The 18,586-nt window shown below is 38.6% G+C and overlaps 1 protein-coding gene across 1 annotated transcript in view; it reads right to left on the bottom strand.

Moving 5' to 3' along the window:
- The window catches only part of LOC139719310 (ubiquitin carboxyl-terminal hydrolase 32-like), a 101,417-nt gene that overhangs the window by 66,716 nt on the left and 16,115 nt on the right, over window positions 1–18,586 (bottom strand). The window contains exon 3 of the mRNA XM_071630730.1: window positions 14,757–14,862. Within this exon, the coding sequence (XP_071486831.1) occupies window positions 14,757–14,862 (106 nt within the window). The remainder of the gene's footprint in view (window positions 1–14,756; window positions 14,863–18,586) is intronic.

The raw sequence follows: 18,586 nt of genomic DNA, 5'->3' as shown, positions 1-18,586 counted from the left end.
TGGAATTCATGATCTGCAATTTTTTATTCTCCGTCATTCAGGAGTTGTATGTGTGCATTAAAAGAAACTGACACATCCAGATACTGGCTTTGCACAAGGCCATTAACCATGCAGAGTGGGTGTCAAAAGAGCGGACCGAAAATTCCTAGAGCCACAGCGGAGAAGGGCTCATCTCCGATGATGAAGATGGTGGCGGCGCTCCATCTTGGCATGGCGCGTCTCTCTCTCTCTCTTGTTCCATCCCTTTCCCCGAATTATTGATTTTGGTGTCTCCGTCGCGAGGCTTAGGATGGGGGTTATTGGTGTGCTTGCCATCATCAATTAATCTAATCACATTCCAAAATGTGAATAAAACGCTCGCTCTCAATCTCTCTTTCGTCTCAGGCAACATTCTTTCTCTCTCAGGCAACATTCTTTCTCTCTCTTTGTTTCTTTCAGATCGGTAACCCCCACTAACGCCACACTTTCTTTTTTTTGCACATAATGGGGTTAGCATTTGCACAAGGATTTTCAGCAAGTGACGAAAATAAACCTAGAGATGTATCATTCTGTCACACATCTAGAGACAAACTAAAGCTTACTTGCTAGCATAGAAAATGGGATTAATGAAAAAACAAATACATCTCCTTCATCAATTATGTGCCTCTGAACTCCTGAGTCAACATCTCTACTACGTCATTCATATGATTGTGTTTCCAGTGCTGAAAAGATAATAACATTGAAACCAGTGACTATGTAGGAATACAGTACTGTGATGAAATAATCAAATTGCAGTGCAAAATGGATTTCATCTTCCAGAAAAATATCATGCCTTTCTCAGTGGCTAAATTATTCTTTAAATAATGAGATTCCTGATATTTTGTTAAACTTGAATATTACAATGTTACATAAGCTTACATTGTATTAACTCATCAAATCTCAAAATAATTTTCTTGCATCAATGGCATCCTCCACACTTGAAATGTTGTTGGTTTCTTTTGTTGGTTTTTTTTTTATTGAACAGCTGTATTCTAAATTTTGAACTTTTGATAGAGGCTGGTAAAAATAAACAATATATGTTTATTTCTCTTGTTATTTTTGGTATAATGCATGATATGTAGTTTTCCACTGAATACAAAAGTATTAACACACAAGATTACTACATTAATACAAACTTAATATTCCAACTGATTCAGAAATAAAACAAGGACAGACAATTGTACATGGGCAATGCGCACATGCCCATTAAGTTTTGTTGAGAAGAAATACTCCAAGAGAAATAATAAAAATTCACAATTTGCATTTCATTCAAACATTAAAAAAAATCAATATTTTATTCCATATTAACATTATTACGTCACTCTACACATTATTTTCATAACCACTTGGCTTCTGAAATATTTTTTAATGCAATTTAAAGTGTATAAAATAACAGTAATGTGCTATAAACATCCTTAAATTACTAGGTAACCTTTTAAAACAGTAAATATGATCATCATCCTATGCATAATTTGCTTCAGTATCAGCAGGGAGGTGCGAAGGCAAGATTATTTCAACAGAATGAAGGTACAAGGGTGCTTTAATTTGATAGATAGTTAAATTCTTATGTAATAACTTCAAATGTATTAGAGGTACATTCCTTAATGCTACATTATCAAAAAGACAAAAATCACCCATGTCCTTTAGTACATTGTACTTCACATAAAGTTTAATGCAAGGGAATTCATTTCTTTGATGTTTAATCAAAGAAATAATTGTAACCCAAGATAAAGATACCTATAATATTAAAGAATACTTGACATGTTTATACCACATTTGAGTTGAACTTGTGCTTTTTATGCACTGTTTGCAAACAATTAATACTTCAGCTCAACTTTTTACAAGTGAGAATACTGCACATTGTTCAATTCATGTTGCCATTATTTGTCTTCCCCCTCTTTTGATGTACAGAATGTTGAAGTACACAAGAACTTTTCATGTGCCAAAATGGAATGCAGCTTGGGCAAACATAGTCCACTGCTACTGAACAAAGTCCATGGAAAAGTTTGGACTCCAGGAAGGTGTGTCTTGGGAGCCCAAAGAAAAACCTGACCTGACTGGGAACCATCAACTTCTTCGCCATGTACAAATTTGTACAATACATTGCATACATGAACACAGAAAGTTATAATGCCAAATTCTGGTCATGCTTCCCTTTAAAAGTAATTGTCAACAGAGTTGAGCAAGGGAGTGATACTCATCCTGTATGATGTGGAAATAAAATGCTATGGGCAAATTTTGTCACCTGCTCTTATACTCTACATAGTGTCACTTCCGACATATTCAGAAGATATGCTCATCATTAGATTAGATGTGTACTACATGTAGTACATTGTATTTTTAAGTTATGGACAGATCAAGTGAAACCAGTTAAACTTATTCAAACGTGTGAGTCAAAACTACATGTACGTGTATGTCAATATTCCAAAGACATGGAAGAGAATTTATATCTCCTACAATGTGTTGCAAATATGAAAATCAGTAAAGATTAAGCAATAATAAAGAAGCTCTTGAAAACTCTGCAAGTGAATCTATCACACATGAATAAAAAATACTTAATCATATGAAACACTAGTTTTCACAATAAATAGTGAAATGTAGCATTGATGTTTTCCCCCATTAATAGGTCTTTAAATGTCCTTTTAGTCAAGTTTTTTTTTGGTTTTTTTTTTAAATAATACTAAGCCCTTTTTACACTTGTGTTTCTTAACCCCGGACTTTCTCTGACCCAGGACTATCGTTAGTCCCGTACCAATTTTTTCAGCTTTTTACACTGGCCAATTAGTCCCGTACCGGGGGTACTATCTCTTGTCCGGGGCTAAGGAGAAAACTTACGTTTTTACACTCGTATTTCTTAGCCCCGGACTTTCCAAACCACATGAATATTCATGATTACGCTGTGCACTGTACACGTACACGCACGCACCGGCAGCACTTGATTACCTCGTTTCTGATTGGTCAGTGGGGTCGGACTTTGTCTCCGTCGCTTAGCCCCGGATTATTTTTTCGTTCTGTTTACACTCACTTGCTTGGCACCGCAATTGCGGTGCTAACCCTGCTATTTTGCAGGGCCAGATAGTACCGGACTATCGGTGGGGCTGCTCATAATTATTTCTGAGATATGCATGCATACTGATGTACATTGGAAAATTCTGAATAATATGTGAACAAAAAAAATTGTATCTTGTGCTCAGAGATATTGAGGCAGAATCCAATCCTAGGAATTTTCCCTGCAAGTGGTTTTTACTTGAAGTTGAACACATGTCTTGAAGATGTCTCCTGTAATAATAATTTTGAAACAAAGAATAATTTGCTTGTAATATCCCCCAAAGTACATACAATGTATGAGTTTTCCAAATACAGCTGTACACAAAGTTATGAATACATAGGAGAAGGGAATTTTCCCATTGTGTTTTTTTTTTACAGTTTACATGAGCTATGCATTTCTACTTTCATATATACATATAGGCCTTCATTTTCTAATGTTCTCTGAAAAGGATAAAATGGAATAAGAGCCAGTAGAGACAATAAACTATTGACTTCTTTTATTCTTTTACCCTTGGGCAAACCCAGCAAGTCCTTGAAGTGATCATTGGTAAGAGTCGATTCCAGTCGAGATTCTTCGGCTGTATTGGTTCTTTTGTAGAGATCAGTGAGAAAGCTGTGGGCCTAAACAATTCAAACAGGGATTCTCAAATTTATCTGCACTGGACCAGCCTTCTCACTCCTTGGTATTTCCACACTACATTTGTACCAACAAATACACACCATGTACAGCAGGCACATACGTGTACATGCACACTCAAATACAACTTGTTCATCCCATCAAAAGTCATTTATAGACTTCACATGATAGTACAAAAGCCTGATTCGATTTTATATGAGAACATACGTACACAGACAAAACAAGTCAAAGATTTCAAGTGATAGTACTATGGCCTGGCTTTACCGGAACATTTATACCACCACATGTGATACACGTAGTGTATACATACAGATCCAAGAAAGTCCCATGATACACGTATTTTACATGATAGTATATGATGGCCTGGTTCAAGGAGGACACAAAAATGAATGTACACGTATGTGTCTGTCCTTTCCATTCCCCCATCCATGCACATCTAAAGAACACAAACAACAGGTTGGACACCTGATGCTTATCAGAATGCCCTCCAGGGACATACATGTGTACCGACATTTCCTATCATTTCTACAGCTATATACCTATACACATAATACACACAAACACACTTAAGCATTTGTACACACTGATACACAAACACATACATTGTCACCAAAAACACACATACATCGGTACGCCATCATATCCTTCCCAATGGCACCGCACTACCAGGGGCATGTACTATACATTTCATTACCAGGAAGGGGGGAGCCAGTTTTGCATTGATAAAATCAAAACTGACTTGACACACTCTCATCTCGGCAAGCAGCGGCAGATTCCCCGCTACTCCAAGGGGATTTGATACACAACACGTTTTTTGCACAGCAGCCTGGGAAGATGAAAATCCCTTGGGGGAAAACATGTTGATGAGTTTACCACCTGACCAATCCATTACACATAAAGGGTGCACTGTATCACGTCATTTGGGAGGATGATGAGGACTGGTGGCGGGGATAGACCTTAGACCCTGCTTGAGAATAAGGCCACCACACGGCACTAAAGTGGGTCATCCACGGCAATACTTCCGGACATGAATGAGACATTACGGTAATTTGTGCTGCCTCTTTTAAAGGGCATGCAGTCACACATGTGCACGATGCGTAGAACTGCTCTTGACAACAACAGTTACATGTAGGCCTACATTCCAGATGGCAAAAAGAACTGTACTATGTCCACACAGCCACTGCATCAAAACAACAATGCCCCCTAGTCTTTATCAAAAATGTCTATCATTTGTTTTTGTTTTTGTTTTTGTTTTTGTTTTTGTTTTTTTTTTGGGGGGGGTGGGGGTGGGGTTTGCTCCACCATTAAACTGAAAAAAAAAACTGCCAAATTGACAGTTCACCTGCCCTCAAAACCTTCAGATCCTTTAGTTTGAAAAGTAGTAAGCATGCCCCGCTCAACTTGGGGTGGGGCGGACAAAATCCTTTTTGATACCAGGAGCAAAATGTTTTAACGAAAGTAACTAGTTTTTCCACTAAAGCGCTAACATATTCTTAAGGATCGCGCTGATATTTTCAGGGGAAAAAACGGGCATCCGAAGCCGTGCTTCAGTGCAAATGCGCCGTCAACGAATTGCGTCAGCAGGTCTCTCTCTTGTCAAAGAAATCCCTGACGGAATTACGAAGTATAATAGTAGAGTTCTTAATGATTCCATGTGTCCAAAGACATAGGCCCTATAAACTTCTAGTCACACTAAAAAATAAACAAACATATTGTCGATCGCAATGCGAAAAAATTGAAAACACTAAAAAAAAATAAACAAATATTTAATTCACGGTTGAAAGTAAAGCACTTAACATCTCCCAACTGCACATGCTGAAACAAGTTGCATTGTGGGATACATCAAAGGTTTTGACTGATTTTTTTTTTTTTTTTAAATGTACCATTACAATCACACACAATGGGTGAGGCAAATTACAGCATGGGCTTCCAGAAAAAGACGAGCTCTTTTGGCATCATACAAATCAATGCTCAACAGAAACAGAATCCTAAATTCTAGATTTTTCATCTGTACGCATATCAAAAACTACACCTACAGTGTACCTTTACAGAGTGGAAGTTTTGATGAGCAAAGTATTAAACGGAAATTTGAAAACTGATAAAAGTTCTTCTTAACCTCCAAAGCCAACTTAGTACATAGAAATAAAACTCATTTTAATAGATAAGACATGAAGATCTACACTGTAGATGTACAGAGACTCCAACCCCAAGAACCTTCTGATCTGGAGATTCTCCTGCCTGAAACCCCTAGCATCCGTCTACTCGCCGCCCAATAATGCAAATGAAGACTCGCTGATCCAGCACACTATTTGCTCCCTTGATGACATTTTGGGGAGACACCAAGATGCGGGAATCATCATACTGGGTGACGTCAACCGGTTGAACTTGAAGCCGCTTGTCGATAGCCATAAGTTGAAGCAGGTAGTTGACAGGCCTACGAGGAAAGACGCCATACTCGACAAAATCGTCACCAATCTGCAAGGTCTTTACTCTTCTGTGCAACTGACCACTCCAATTGGCAACAGTGACCACACAGGTGTTGTTTGGCAGCCCAAGGAGTACCACGTCCAGCACATCAATCGAAGCTATCGCAAAACAGTTCGACCGATGAAGGAGTCAGACTTGCGGCAGTTTGGGAATTGGTTAGTCAACCATGATTGGTCATCTGTCACAAATGCCAGCGGAGTGAATGCCAAGTGTGATAATTTCTACAAAGAGCTCGTTGATGCAATTCAACAGTACCTTCCAAGCAGAGAATCCAAAACCCACTGCAAAGACAAACCCTGGATTACCCCGAGGATAAAGCAACTTATCAAGAGCAGACAAGTTGCTTTCCGCACTAATAGCAAAGACTGGTCTCGTCTGAGAAACAAAATCCAGAGGGAAATCAAGGTCGCAAAAGAGGACTACTACAAAAATCGGATTCAAAGACTCAAGACACAGAATCCGAGCGCGTGGTACAGGTTTGTGAAAATCGCAACGACTAATTGTTCACCGATCAGTGAGATTCGTGTCCCTGGAATCGATGCGGGAGATAGCAAATCGATCGCCGATGCCATCAACAAGCACTTCATCGACATCTCAGCAGACACTCCAACACTTGCCAACCATGAGCTACCGACATTCAGGCCTTTTGATCCCTCTACAATTCCCCAAGTCCAGCCTTGGAATGTGTACTCAGAACTGAAGAAAATAAAAGTTGGTAAAAGCTGTGGCCCTGATGGAGTGCCTGCGAAGCTCATTCGTGAGTTTGCTGTTGAGTTGTCCTCGCCACTTTGTGACATCATCAACACGTCCTTGCAGGAAGGAGAAGTTCCATGTCAGTGGAAGAGATCCATTGTTGTCCCAATACCTAAAGAAACCCCGCCTACGATAGAAAGACTCCGGCCAATAGCCTTGACGGATCACTTCGCCAAAGTTGCGGAGTTGTTTGTCTATCGTGTCCTGCTTAACGACATTCGAGCAAGTATCGACACACAGCAGTTTGGAAGTAGACAAGGCATGTCCACGACTCACTATCTAGTGCACCTCCTACATCAGCTGTACAGTCATGCGGATAAACTGAAAACTATCTCCACCTTGGTAGTTACAGACTTTTCGAAAGCGTTCGACCTCATTAATCATAACATCGCATTAAACAAACTGTACGTCATGGGTGCCCGTCCATCACTCATCCCTTGGATTAGCAGTTTCCTTGACGGAAGACAGCAGATGACCAGATACAATGGTGCCCTATCCGCACCATTGACTCCTTCTGGAGGTGTACCGCAAGGGACAAGACTCGGGCCGCTCGTCTTCCTCGCTATCATCAACGACGCTCTCTTGTCTACCCCGTCTGTCGGAAGGTGGAAATACGTCGACGACCTGACATTTGTTGAGAGCCTTCGCGTGAACGAGGAAAGCGCCATGCAGGGTGTCCTGAACGAGTTCCAAGATTGGTGTTCTGTTAATAGCCTCAGTGTAAACCCATCTAAGTGTAAAGCAATGCGTATCTCATTTACACGAGACGCGCCACCACCAACACCATCGGAGTATAAGCTGAACGATGCCACTCTGGAAGAGGTCGAGGAGCTTAAGCTACTTGGTGTGATACTTCAGAGGGACCTCCGATGGCAGAGTCACATCCAAGACATCACCAAGAGAGCCTCTCGAAAGTTCTACGTCATCCGCACGCTAAAACGTTTCCGTGCCTCCACCGAGGATCTCATGATCATCTACACATGCTATGTTTGCCCCTTGTTGGAGTACTGTGTACCTGTCTGGCATTCTTCCATCACCGCCCAGCAGAGTGCAGAACTTGAGCGGGTACAGAAAAGAGCACTCCGAATCATCCTGGGAGATAGATACCTGAACTATGATTCTGCTCTGCAGCAAAGCGGACTCACAACCCTGTACCAACGACGTAAGGATCTATGCTTGAATTTCGCTCTGTCTCTCTTCAAACACTTCAGAGACTGGTTTCCTGAAATGCAGAGCTCTAAAAGACGCCTTAGGCGCAGTGAGAGATTGAGGGAATACAGATGTAGAACTGAAAGACTGAAAAACAGCGCGATGCCTTACTTTGTGAGAACGATCAATGCACGATTTATGTGAATCAATAACAAAGGTTATCATGATCATCAAACTCATACCAGATATGACGCCGGATAAGTTTGAATAATGTTGTATATGGGTGCGGTCCGGCAAGGTCAACATGCAGTTTAACGTTCATGTATTTTCTCTTATAAGCACTACACACAAAGTATTACGGTGTACTCTTCCTCTCCATCTCTCTCTCTCTCTCTCTCTCCCCTCACCCCTATCTCTTCCTCTTTCTCCTTCCTTCTCTTTCCCCCTCTCTCTTTCTTGCTTTCCCACCCCTCTCCCCTCCTCTTCTATACCGCCTGCAACATTGTGAGACTCTTTGATAGAGAATTATATACAATGCCACATTACCTGGAAGATTTATACTAATGCAATATTTTTGATATGTTGAGAATGACTAATATATGATTATTTCCGTAATTTTACAGTATATGTATACATTTTTACTGGAAATGTTTTTTTTTTCCTCTCTTTTTACTTCCCCTGGCAGCCACATTTTTTATAGCAATATTCTACGAATATCAGTTTACTTGGAAAACACACAACTCTGTCTCTTCCTCTTTCTCTTTATTTCTCTCCCCATCTCTCTTTCTTGCTTTCCCGCCCCTCTCCCCTCCTCTCTTTCTGTACCGCCTGTAACATTATGAAACTCTTTGATAGAAAATATTTACAATACTTGAAAGATTTACAGCAGTGCAATATTTTTGTTATGTTGAGAATGACCAATACATAACTATTTTTGTAATCTTATAATATATGTATACATTTTTATTGGTAATGTTTTCTTCTTTTCCTTTTCACTTACCCCGGCAGCCACAACTTTCTTTTTGCTAAGTAATATCCAACGAATATTACTTTGCTTGGAAAACATACTAGTGGGGTGGCTTAGTGAAATTATCGTGACACGGCGGACAAAAGCATGATTTTTTCGCCAAAGGTACTTCATGATGTACCTTCTCAAAAAATAGGGTGCTCCAAGAAAATTGATGCTGGGAAGGAGGTCAGAGGTCAAAGGTCAATGACCTTTATTTGTGAAACAGGTTTTTTGGCTATTTCTCAGGTCAGGAATATCAAATCTGGATAAAACTTGGCAGGAAGAATATTGAAAACAAGTAAAATATTTTGATTGAATTTGGAGTGAATTTTCCAAAGGTCAAAGGTCAAAGGTCAATGAACTTTTTCTAAAAATCATGTTTTTGTTTATTTCTCCAGGTAGGAAGATTCAATTTTCACAAAATTTGATATGAATGTTGTATAGAAGGTACTAAGAGTATAAACCAGGGGTCAAATATAATTGTTGATTTGTGCGTTGCCATGGCAACCCAAAACTAGGGTTTTTAATTGAAGTTAGTTACAGGAGGCTATTTTCCAGTTTGGAAGAGATTCCATTTGAATAGGTACAACTGATCGACGGGATGTATACAGGTTTGAAATACTTTTCATTAGTGTTAAGTGGTATGTTGCCATGGCAACTACATATATAGATTTTGGTTAAACTTAAAGGAGACTTCAGAACTTATGAATTTGAAGAGATTTCCATCAGGGTTGGTATAATTGATCAACAAAAAAGTCGCCAGACAAAGATTTGTCACCTTTATAGCATGTGGGTTGAGTGAATGCAGCAACAATAGTAGAACACATCAGTGAGAGTTTGAGGAAAATTGGACAATCCGTTCTAAAGTTATGAATTTTTGAAGTTTCTGCTCATGCAGTCGAGGCTGGATGAGAAGACTACTATACCTTGTAATGTCACATGTGTACAATGATATAAAGAATGAATAAAGACAATTCAACATAAATTATTTTCGCTTACAAAAGGATACTCAACTTCTCTTTCAGAAGGCAGGGGGAATAATATTACCCTTGACATACGTCAGTAGCAAGTCAAAGAAACTATGTGAACTTTATTCAAAAAGTATGGTTTTGTGAAATTCTCATTTTATTTTCCTTAGAATGTGCGCATGTGACATCATGCACTGTGGTAGTCTTTTCATCCCGCCGCGACTGTGCAGATACCTTAAAAATCATAACTTTTGAACGGATTGTACGATTTTTCCAAGCTTTCTGTGATGTGTCCTACTAATATTGTTGTATTCACTGAATCCATGTGTGCATGAAGGTGGACTTGTCCTCAAAAGAGCAGACTGTAAGCTTTAAAATGATGTATCACACAATTCAAAGGGATTCCCCTAACCTATCTAAATAATAATACCGGTACTGGAAAGAAAGCACACACTCTGGATAAGTATGAACTGAGAAAAGAGGCTGCATTGTCTATTTTAGCGTTTAATCTTTACCAAGCTGTCTCATGTCAATATGTTCGTCTTTTCTTCCCCCCTCCAATTTTCATTTGAGTTTGTCATTATCAATTTTTGATGATAAGAACGATGCCACAAGGCATTGTTTCTTAAAAATGCTTCACCTGCTCCTTCAGGTCCAAAATCTACATCAATATATATAATTTTCCTGATCTCCTCAACATTTTCCCAAAATAAAGCATACACCTTTTATGCATTGAGTCCTCCTTTTTGTGGATAATTAAAGGCAAAACCCCAAAATTAGTGCTTGAAAATTATTCTTAAGTGTGAGTTACGGATAGAAAGAACCTCTGTAAAAATGAATCTGTATAATCAATGTTAAGTATTGTCAATAACACAAAATGTGAACAATATTTCTATGATAACATGTTTCCAGACTAAACCGTCCGCATTTATGCTTTAATGAGAAAAATACTGATATCTCTTTATATGTTTGCTTTGATTGCAAAAACTGTATATGGTAGGATGTCTTGTGATACAACAGGGGGGGGGGGGGGCATTTCATGAAGCAGTTTGGTCAAATATTTTTCTGACAAACTGTTACAAACTACAGAAATCCTTGCATCTGATTGGCAGAGAGCAAATTTGTCCGACAACTTGTCAGACAAAATGCTTCATGAAATGCCCCAGACCTACACATATTATGCATAAAATGTGATATCCTGAACATTTTTTTCAAGTCACTCTCCCAAAAGTGTATATATAGGACCTTTAAGTTTTTCTTGTGTTTGTTCCTGGCAGATTACTAGTACACAAATGCTCCAATCCATGATGACCTAACGGAAATTAAGGAAATTAAAATGAATATACAGCTGTACTGAAAACCAAAACTACAGATACTAATAACTTACTTCATTCTTCTCTCCCCACCCCACCCCTTCTTTTTGGTTTCTTGATATACTAGTAGATCTAGCTAACTTTGATAATTGTCATTATGTAACATCATCTTCAATTGACAAGGCGATAAAACTTAACAATCATTTCATTATGCTGCTGGACTAATGGGGTCAGTTGAACTATATTGTTTTTAATGTACTATACTTTTTCCTCCTGTCAATCACATGTATTTTGGGTGGAATGTATTTTGACATAAAGCATCATAGAATCAACCGCCTTTGGGGTCGGGAAATTTGTCATATTGTATTGTGATTTAGATTCTGCTCTATGCCGATTTTGTTTTATTTCTATCAACTTTTTAAACTCCCCCATAGACTTTGTTCACCAGCCAACTACATCCCACCCTCTTTGGATAATGTGAACCAATCAAACATTGCTTTTACTTTTTAATAACATGTCTATACATAGCTATCAGACCAAAAATATTCAAACCGCTTTAAGTCTTTATGAGTGAAATTACAAATATCAATATATTTTTAAGAATATTCAAATTGTCTAAATTCAACTTCATCTATGAAAACAAACTTTTAACCTTTTTAAACATTTGAATAACCCCCATAAGAAATAAGAAACATATAGAGAGGGGAAGTGCGGACTATAAAAATTGCTTACGGGAACCAGGTAATCCCTGCGCTAAACCTATGGAATTCACACAATCTTGGAGGAAACAGGTTAAATTTGTTAGGAAATATGTAGGGTAATACCCAAAACCTTAAGTTCTCAATGGAATATGCAGCTCTTCTACTGGTAAACTAGTAGTTCTGGGAGAAAAAAATGAGCTGTGACATAGTCCTACACCTGGCTAAGTCATTGCCCAAGATTTAAAGTATCTGAGCCAGAGTCACATTTCACTCTTTGCCATTTCTCTACAGGAGGTAGACAGTACTAAAAAAAATCCTTTACCAGAAATTATATCAAATTATTTAATGAAAAGGTGCTTAAGAAAACTGGACTATTCCAACACACCTCCCTCAGGTCTGCAACACAGACTAACCACCTGCTACCATAGGAACACCAGTAAAAATGGTGTATTATTGGTAACATGCACATAATATGTCGAATTATGGGTCTGAATTTTAAGACTAGCAACCATGTACATTGCATTGCATTGTACAGAAACCTGGCGAATGCCCTGTGTATAGTCTTTGAATTCAGACATTATTGTTATGTACAAATTAAGGGCATTTTCTCATTTTTTCTGTTAGCGGATTTCTTGGAGCACCCCCTAATTTTGATCCTCATATATATACAAATGTCTGAGGAAAAAATGACACTTTTGTCCGGCGTGTCACGATTATCAGTATATTTGTCACTAAGCCACCCCACTATACAACCTTTCAACAGGTTTGCGCAGCCATTTTTTTTTTCAGTGGTAACTGTTGACAATTTGAATTTGTTCATTTGATACTGTTTTAATTCCCGGAGATATATCATGAGAGTATATGAGAGTATATTAGGCATATCTTATGATATCACACCGCATCAGATTATTTTATGATGCAGAATCTATAATTCTGTTGTACTCCGATCAATATTTGTAAACATTCATTACATTGTACATTTGACTGTTTGTAAACATTATGTGATCAAAACGCAGTTTAAGTGTGACGAATGTACCCTTATAATCAGTAATGCCGTGTGGTGGGAGAATGAGAATTTGTAGTATCTGTATGTGTTTATGTGTGTGAGAGTCACTTATTGGATGTGATGAAGAGATGATTGTATGTATGTGCTTATGAGTGTACCTGTGTTTGCGCGTGCGTGTGTGTTTGTGAGAGAGAGGGAGGGGAAAGATGTGAATACAATGTAAGAAAAGGAAGTAACCGCATGGGTCCCTTTTAATCTAATAATCAGTTTATGTTTATTCGTCACGTACAGTTTGTTGAATGTAGTGAATGTAATATATTTTATAATGAATAATGTTGTAAATGATGTTAATTGTTATTCTTTAGATAGTGATGAATGATTTGAAAATTGTAAATACTTTCTTTTTTTAATCAACTATGTATTATGTGAACAAATGTTGCAATTCAGCCTTTTGGCTGCGAGAACATTTCATTTAATAAACCATACCATGAACCATGAACCAAACGGGAGACTCCAACTTGATGTGCGTGAATCGCACATCACAAGCGCAAAGTCCCTTGCTGTCTAGGGTTCTAGATGCTCTCTCACGCTATTTAAGGCTTATTTTTCAACATACAATGAAAATTGGTAAGAAATCATTTCAAGTGGGAGAACAGGAGATTCTGCAAAAAAGGGCTTTCGGCGGGAGATCTCCCGTCGAAAGCGGGAGAGTTGGAGTCTCTGGATGTACACGTGCAGCAACTTACAAAATCTACTGATATTCTTTCCGTAGACTAAAGCCCCCTCAGGACAGACACATTGGGGTTGTAGGAGGGCTTTTTTCAGGAAATAACCATGCTTACCTGCTGAGGCAGAATCACGATCCTAAACGCGTTTGAGGCATTTTCAGGGGTTAGATAAACGCAACCGTGTTTTCAAACGCGTTTAGAAACGTCGTTTTGAAACGCCTTTCAAAGGGCGTTTTGAAACACGTTTGAGACCACGATCACCCTTCTGTGAGTAGATAAACACAATGCCATTTTGAAACGCGTTTATATCTCAAGGTCAAATTCCGGCTGTTTCCGGTTGTGCTCTCTACCCATTATTTGTGTGTGACTGAGGAGGCATGTTTGGTGGTATGATGTTGACCTTTACTTCCTGGGTTAAACAGCGCAAAGCAGCTGCCCAGTGACACCACTCGAATCGCGATTGTATGATGGTTAGATAAACGCGGTCCCCGAGAATCGCGTTTCAAACCACGTTTGCAAACACTGTTCCAAATGCGTTTTGAAACGTGATTCTCTCTCTCAAGTTAGATAAACGCAGCCTGAATCTTACAACTATGCAACATACTTTAAATATGACCGATATCATTTCCACACTATGTACAAAATTGTAATTTGTAGTTCTGTTCAGGTGTGTGTCTACAACGGATATACATGTAATCACCAGATTCACTTTCAAAACTGTGGTGTCATTCAAAATGTCTACAAAATATGTTGTACGCACATCTACACAACCACACACATACACACAAAAGATGCTGTCAAATGCACGACTACACTCCTCATACTGATTCAATATCCCATGCAAATGAACAAACCCATTCCCCCCCCCCCCCTTTGGCATTGATGTTTACCAAAGGTTTCGTTTGAATGTAAACACTGCCAACTGAAGTCTGTACTCACACTTTAATTTCTCTGTCTGCTTCCCTCTCGTCAGCAGGACCAGGCCGCAGAAGAGGTCCTTGAAGGTGATACCTTTATTTGTCCCACCGAAGGCAAAGTACAGGTACTGAAAGCAAAACCAAAGATCCAGTTAGAGTGAGCGTAAAGAGCAAGTCATGGCACTGCTTTACACACATTTTGATAATACAATGTGTATCAAATGTAGAGCTGGTCAAACCTCTGAAAATCAGGAAACATGTGCTGATTTACCAGCATTGTCAAATATGCATTCTGACATTAAAAAAAAAAAAAAAATACACTTTCTACAAAAAAAAAATCAAAAACTTACACAATACCAATGCTAAACTGAAGCTCAGGGGGAAAAATTTCATAACAAATATTTCATTCAATTTTTTTTCACCTGTCTAAAATGCCAACATCGTACTTATTTGATGCCATATAAAAAAGTATAATACATGCATAACAAATTCAATAATTCATCAAGAAGTTTATCATAGGTCAAGAAGTGGAATTTGGAGGGTCACATTAATGCCATCACATCTATTCAGTCTACACAAACTTTATTATTACCGTACAGTACCAGTCACCACTAAGTATTACACGTTTACACGATTCGAACGTGTACCCACACAGACGCCAGTATCGTGTATTTGGCACGATCACACGTTTCAAAAGGTGTTCCGAGTCAGTGCGCTCGCGGGGAAACGTGTAGTCGTGCGAATTACACGCAAGTTCGGAAGCCTGCGCGAAGCGTGTAATCGTCGAAACGTGTAGTACTTACACGATATGTCCGCGCGCGCTCTTCGACTCGGTGTACCAGTACAGTATGTGTGTGGCGAGTACACCGGCAATCCGATCGTATGCCGTGTATATATGTATACAGTAACGGTTTTCTGTGCTGTGCCACATTACGTTAGCTTAGAGTGGCGTAAATTCTCAGGTTTCCAGTCCATTTTCTCTCATTTTTCTCTCTTTTGCTTTCGTATCATTATATCCCTTTATTTTCAGAGTACAATCGTACTTCTGAGAGTGTTTTGCTCATTTTTTGTTCAGTGATTACCTCGTTAGCAACAATTATGGAGGTGAGTTTTTGATCGAGTGTTTGATTGAACGATGTTGCAACGTTGTTGATTATAAGCTGTACCGGTAGTATTCTTACCGTAAAGTGTCTTCGTCGTTCGTCTTCAAGCTTCATGTTTTCACCCTGGTTTTCCTCATCGTGGTTTTCCAATTCCATTTTGTTTTCCGGTGCAAGATGTTCTGTGTATTTTTTCTGCGGTAAAATGCCATTATCGATCGTGTATCCATCATAGTTTTCCACCTCCATTTCATTTTTGTAAGATCTAACGTTAGCTAGTCGTAGGGTCTGCGATGTCTGAATCGTTTGCTGATGTGTTTTGTGACAGTGACTCTGATGGGAATGATTTTAAGTTGCGGTGGATAAGATTGGCTGTAATGATAGTAATGATAATGAGTGTGGTGGTATTGATGTACGAGCTCTGATGGTGATGCAATTTATTTCGAGTGACCGATATGATGACGTTGACGATGGCGAGTACGAGTAGCCTAGATCATAGATGGGCCTGTAAGTGTATATAGAGGCGGGCAGGCGCCAGGCGCAGGGTAGGGCAGTGGCTGACATGACACCCGCTCGCTCGTGCGCCCGCGCAGGACAGGGTGGTCTAGAGACCTTCATTTTTTTTTTTTTCTTTTCTTTTCGTCTGTTCACTCGGGTGTAGTGCTCCCAAAATTCATGTCTTTGAAGTCCTGTCTCTGGGTGTAGAAACTCACCCAAATTAATTTGTAGACAATAAGTTTGTTCAAGTCCAGTCTGTAATGCTAACTTAATTTCTATTTTAGAACTCGATGAAATCCCATTTTCTTTGCTCATTTTCCCACTATTAAATTATTTAGAACTCTACTAAATTTCTGATGTATTGCATTCACTATTGTGCTATATTATTAAAAGCGCCTGCTAAGCAGGTGTTTCATACTTTCTTTTTCATTTCCTTCCTGTCACTTTTTTCTTTGACCCTGGATGAAAAAAAAAAAAACAATCTTGCTATGTAAAGACAGAAGAAATACCATCGTGAAAATATTATGACAGTAAGCTAATAAAAAGAAAAAAATAGGCGAGTGATGAAAGTTCTTGCACATTTGTATAAAATCATAAATCAAAGGTGATTTCTTATGAAGCACCTCTTTCAAAGAAAATAATGTGCACTACAAATATTAGAACAACAGTTCAAATGATGAAGTGAAATCTGAAAACTGTCATGGCATCAAGTGGTATTGGTAGGGAATTCTGACAACGACAAAAAAACAAAACAAAACTGTCACGCCATTTCATAATGTATGATGATTTTTTTTTTTCAATAATGGGGAAGGTTACGAAATCATAAACGCCACCGATAAAATCACAGTCCCTTATACAATTACCGTAACAGTTGATTACTTCTGCATCATATATCCTTTTAACTTTTAACTTTATTTCTTTTGAGATGAAAAGAGTATAAACTTTATGAAAAATATGAGCTTAACTTCTGTAGTATTACTTTAACAAACTTGGCAAGTTTAAACAGCACCTTCATATTTTAGTACTATATAGTATTAAGTAACGCATTCATTTTCAAAATAGTATTTTGCCTAGTTATGTATTTCTTTGGAATACAAATTTCCGTTCCTCGGAAAAGTACTCGCTCTGGAACATACACTGTATATGAAACTCATCACCAATCAAAAAACCACCATACAGAAGGTACGCAATCTGCTTGACCTTGGTAATCCTTACGCTCACTAACTGCAAGAAGGCGCATAAAATTCAGCTCTGCATATTATTATTACATTTTTAATTCAATATAAGAAAATTCCTTGGACTGAATTGGTATTTATGAACGGGAACTTGGTCATTACATGTTTGCTGCATCTGATTGTCAGTTTGCATCGACGTAAATGCGCACGGCGATGGAGGTACAGTAGACCTCGCCTAAGTCGACATCGCATAAGTCGACAACTCGCTTAAGTCGACACAATAAAAAAGTCCCGATTTTTGCCTTTGTTATTCCTTGAAAATTTCCTCGTCTTAGTCGACATTTATAAGTCGACAACTCGCGTAAGTCGACCTGATTTTTCAGTGCCAACTGAACTGAAATACGTGTTAATTCCCTCGTCTAAGTCGACATAATTTTTCGCTCAAAGTCTTATCGCCATTCTCTGAAAAAGAATTGTTTTCCCGCTCCGATTCGCTGCATTTCTATTCGGTTATTCGCTAGTGTACGGCGCGGTAGCGTTCGCGCCATGCGTCCGTTGTCTTGTATCCCAGAATAGAAAGGGCATACACTCATTTACACTGGAGTATTACATGTAGTACCCAAGGCAGTTCACTTTACCCCTTTTCTCCCTCTCGTTTTTCTCAAAACGCAAAAATTCTGTACACTTAACTATGACCCAGTAGGTATTCATTATCCGAACATGAAATGTTTTTGTAAATCCGAATATTCTGACGTTAATTATTCCGAAGCGGTATTAAAACCTAGGCCCTTTCTAGAAAATTTATTACAATGCAACTAATAATGCAACTAAAAAAAAAATCAAATACAGGTGTATCAAATCACACGCAACTTTTGCATTTAAACGCAAGTGCGTTGCTAAAAAGACTTGCGTCTGATAATCATATGAAACTAGAAAATAATTGTACGAACCTGAAACTCAATTGCGTTTAAGCGCAACTCTAAAAATCAAATGCAAGTCCATCAAATCACACGCAACGATGTATTTAAACGCAAGAGCGTTGCAGAGAAGACTTGCGGTTTTGTACGAAACTAGAAACT

This window comes from Diadema antillarum, unplaced genomic scaffold, assembly GCF_040938485.1.
Source record: "Diadema antillarum isolate AM-2024a unplaced genomic scaffold, OU_Dant_1.0 scf00000108, whole genome shotgun sequence".
Classification (NCBI taxonomy): Eukaryota; Metazoa; Echinodermata; class Echinoidea; order Diadematoida; family Diadematidae; genus Diadema; species Diadema antillarum.
This window is presented reverse-complemented; position numbering and strand designations above follow the sequence as displayed.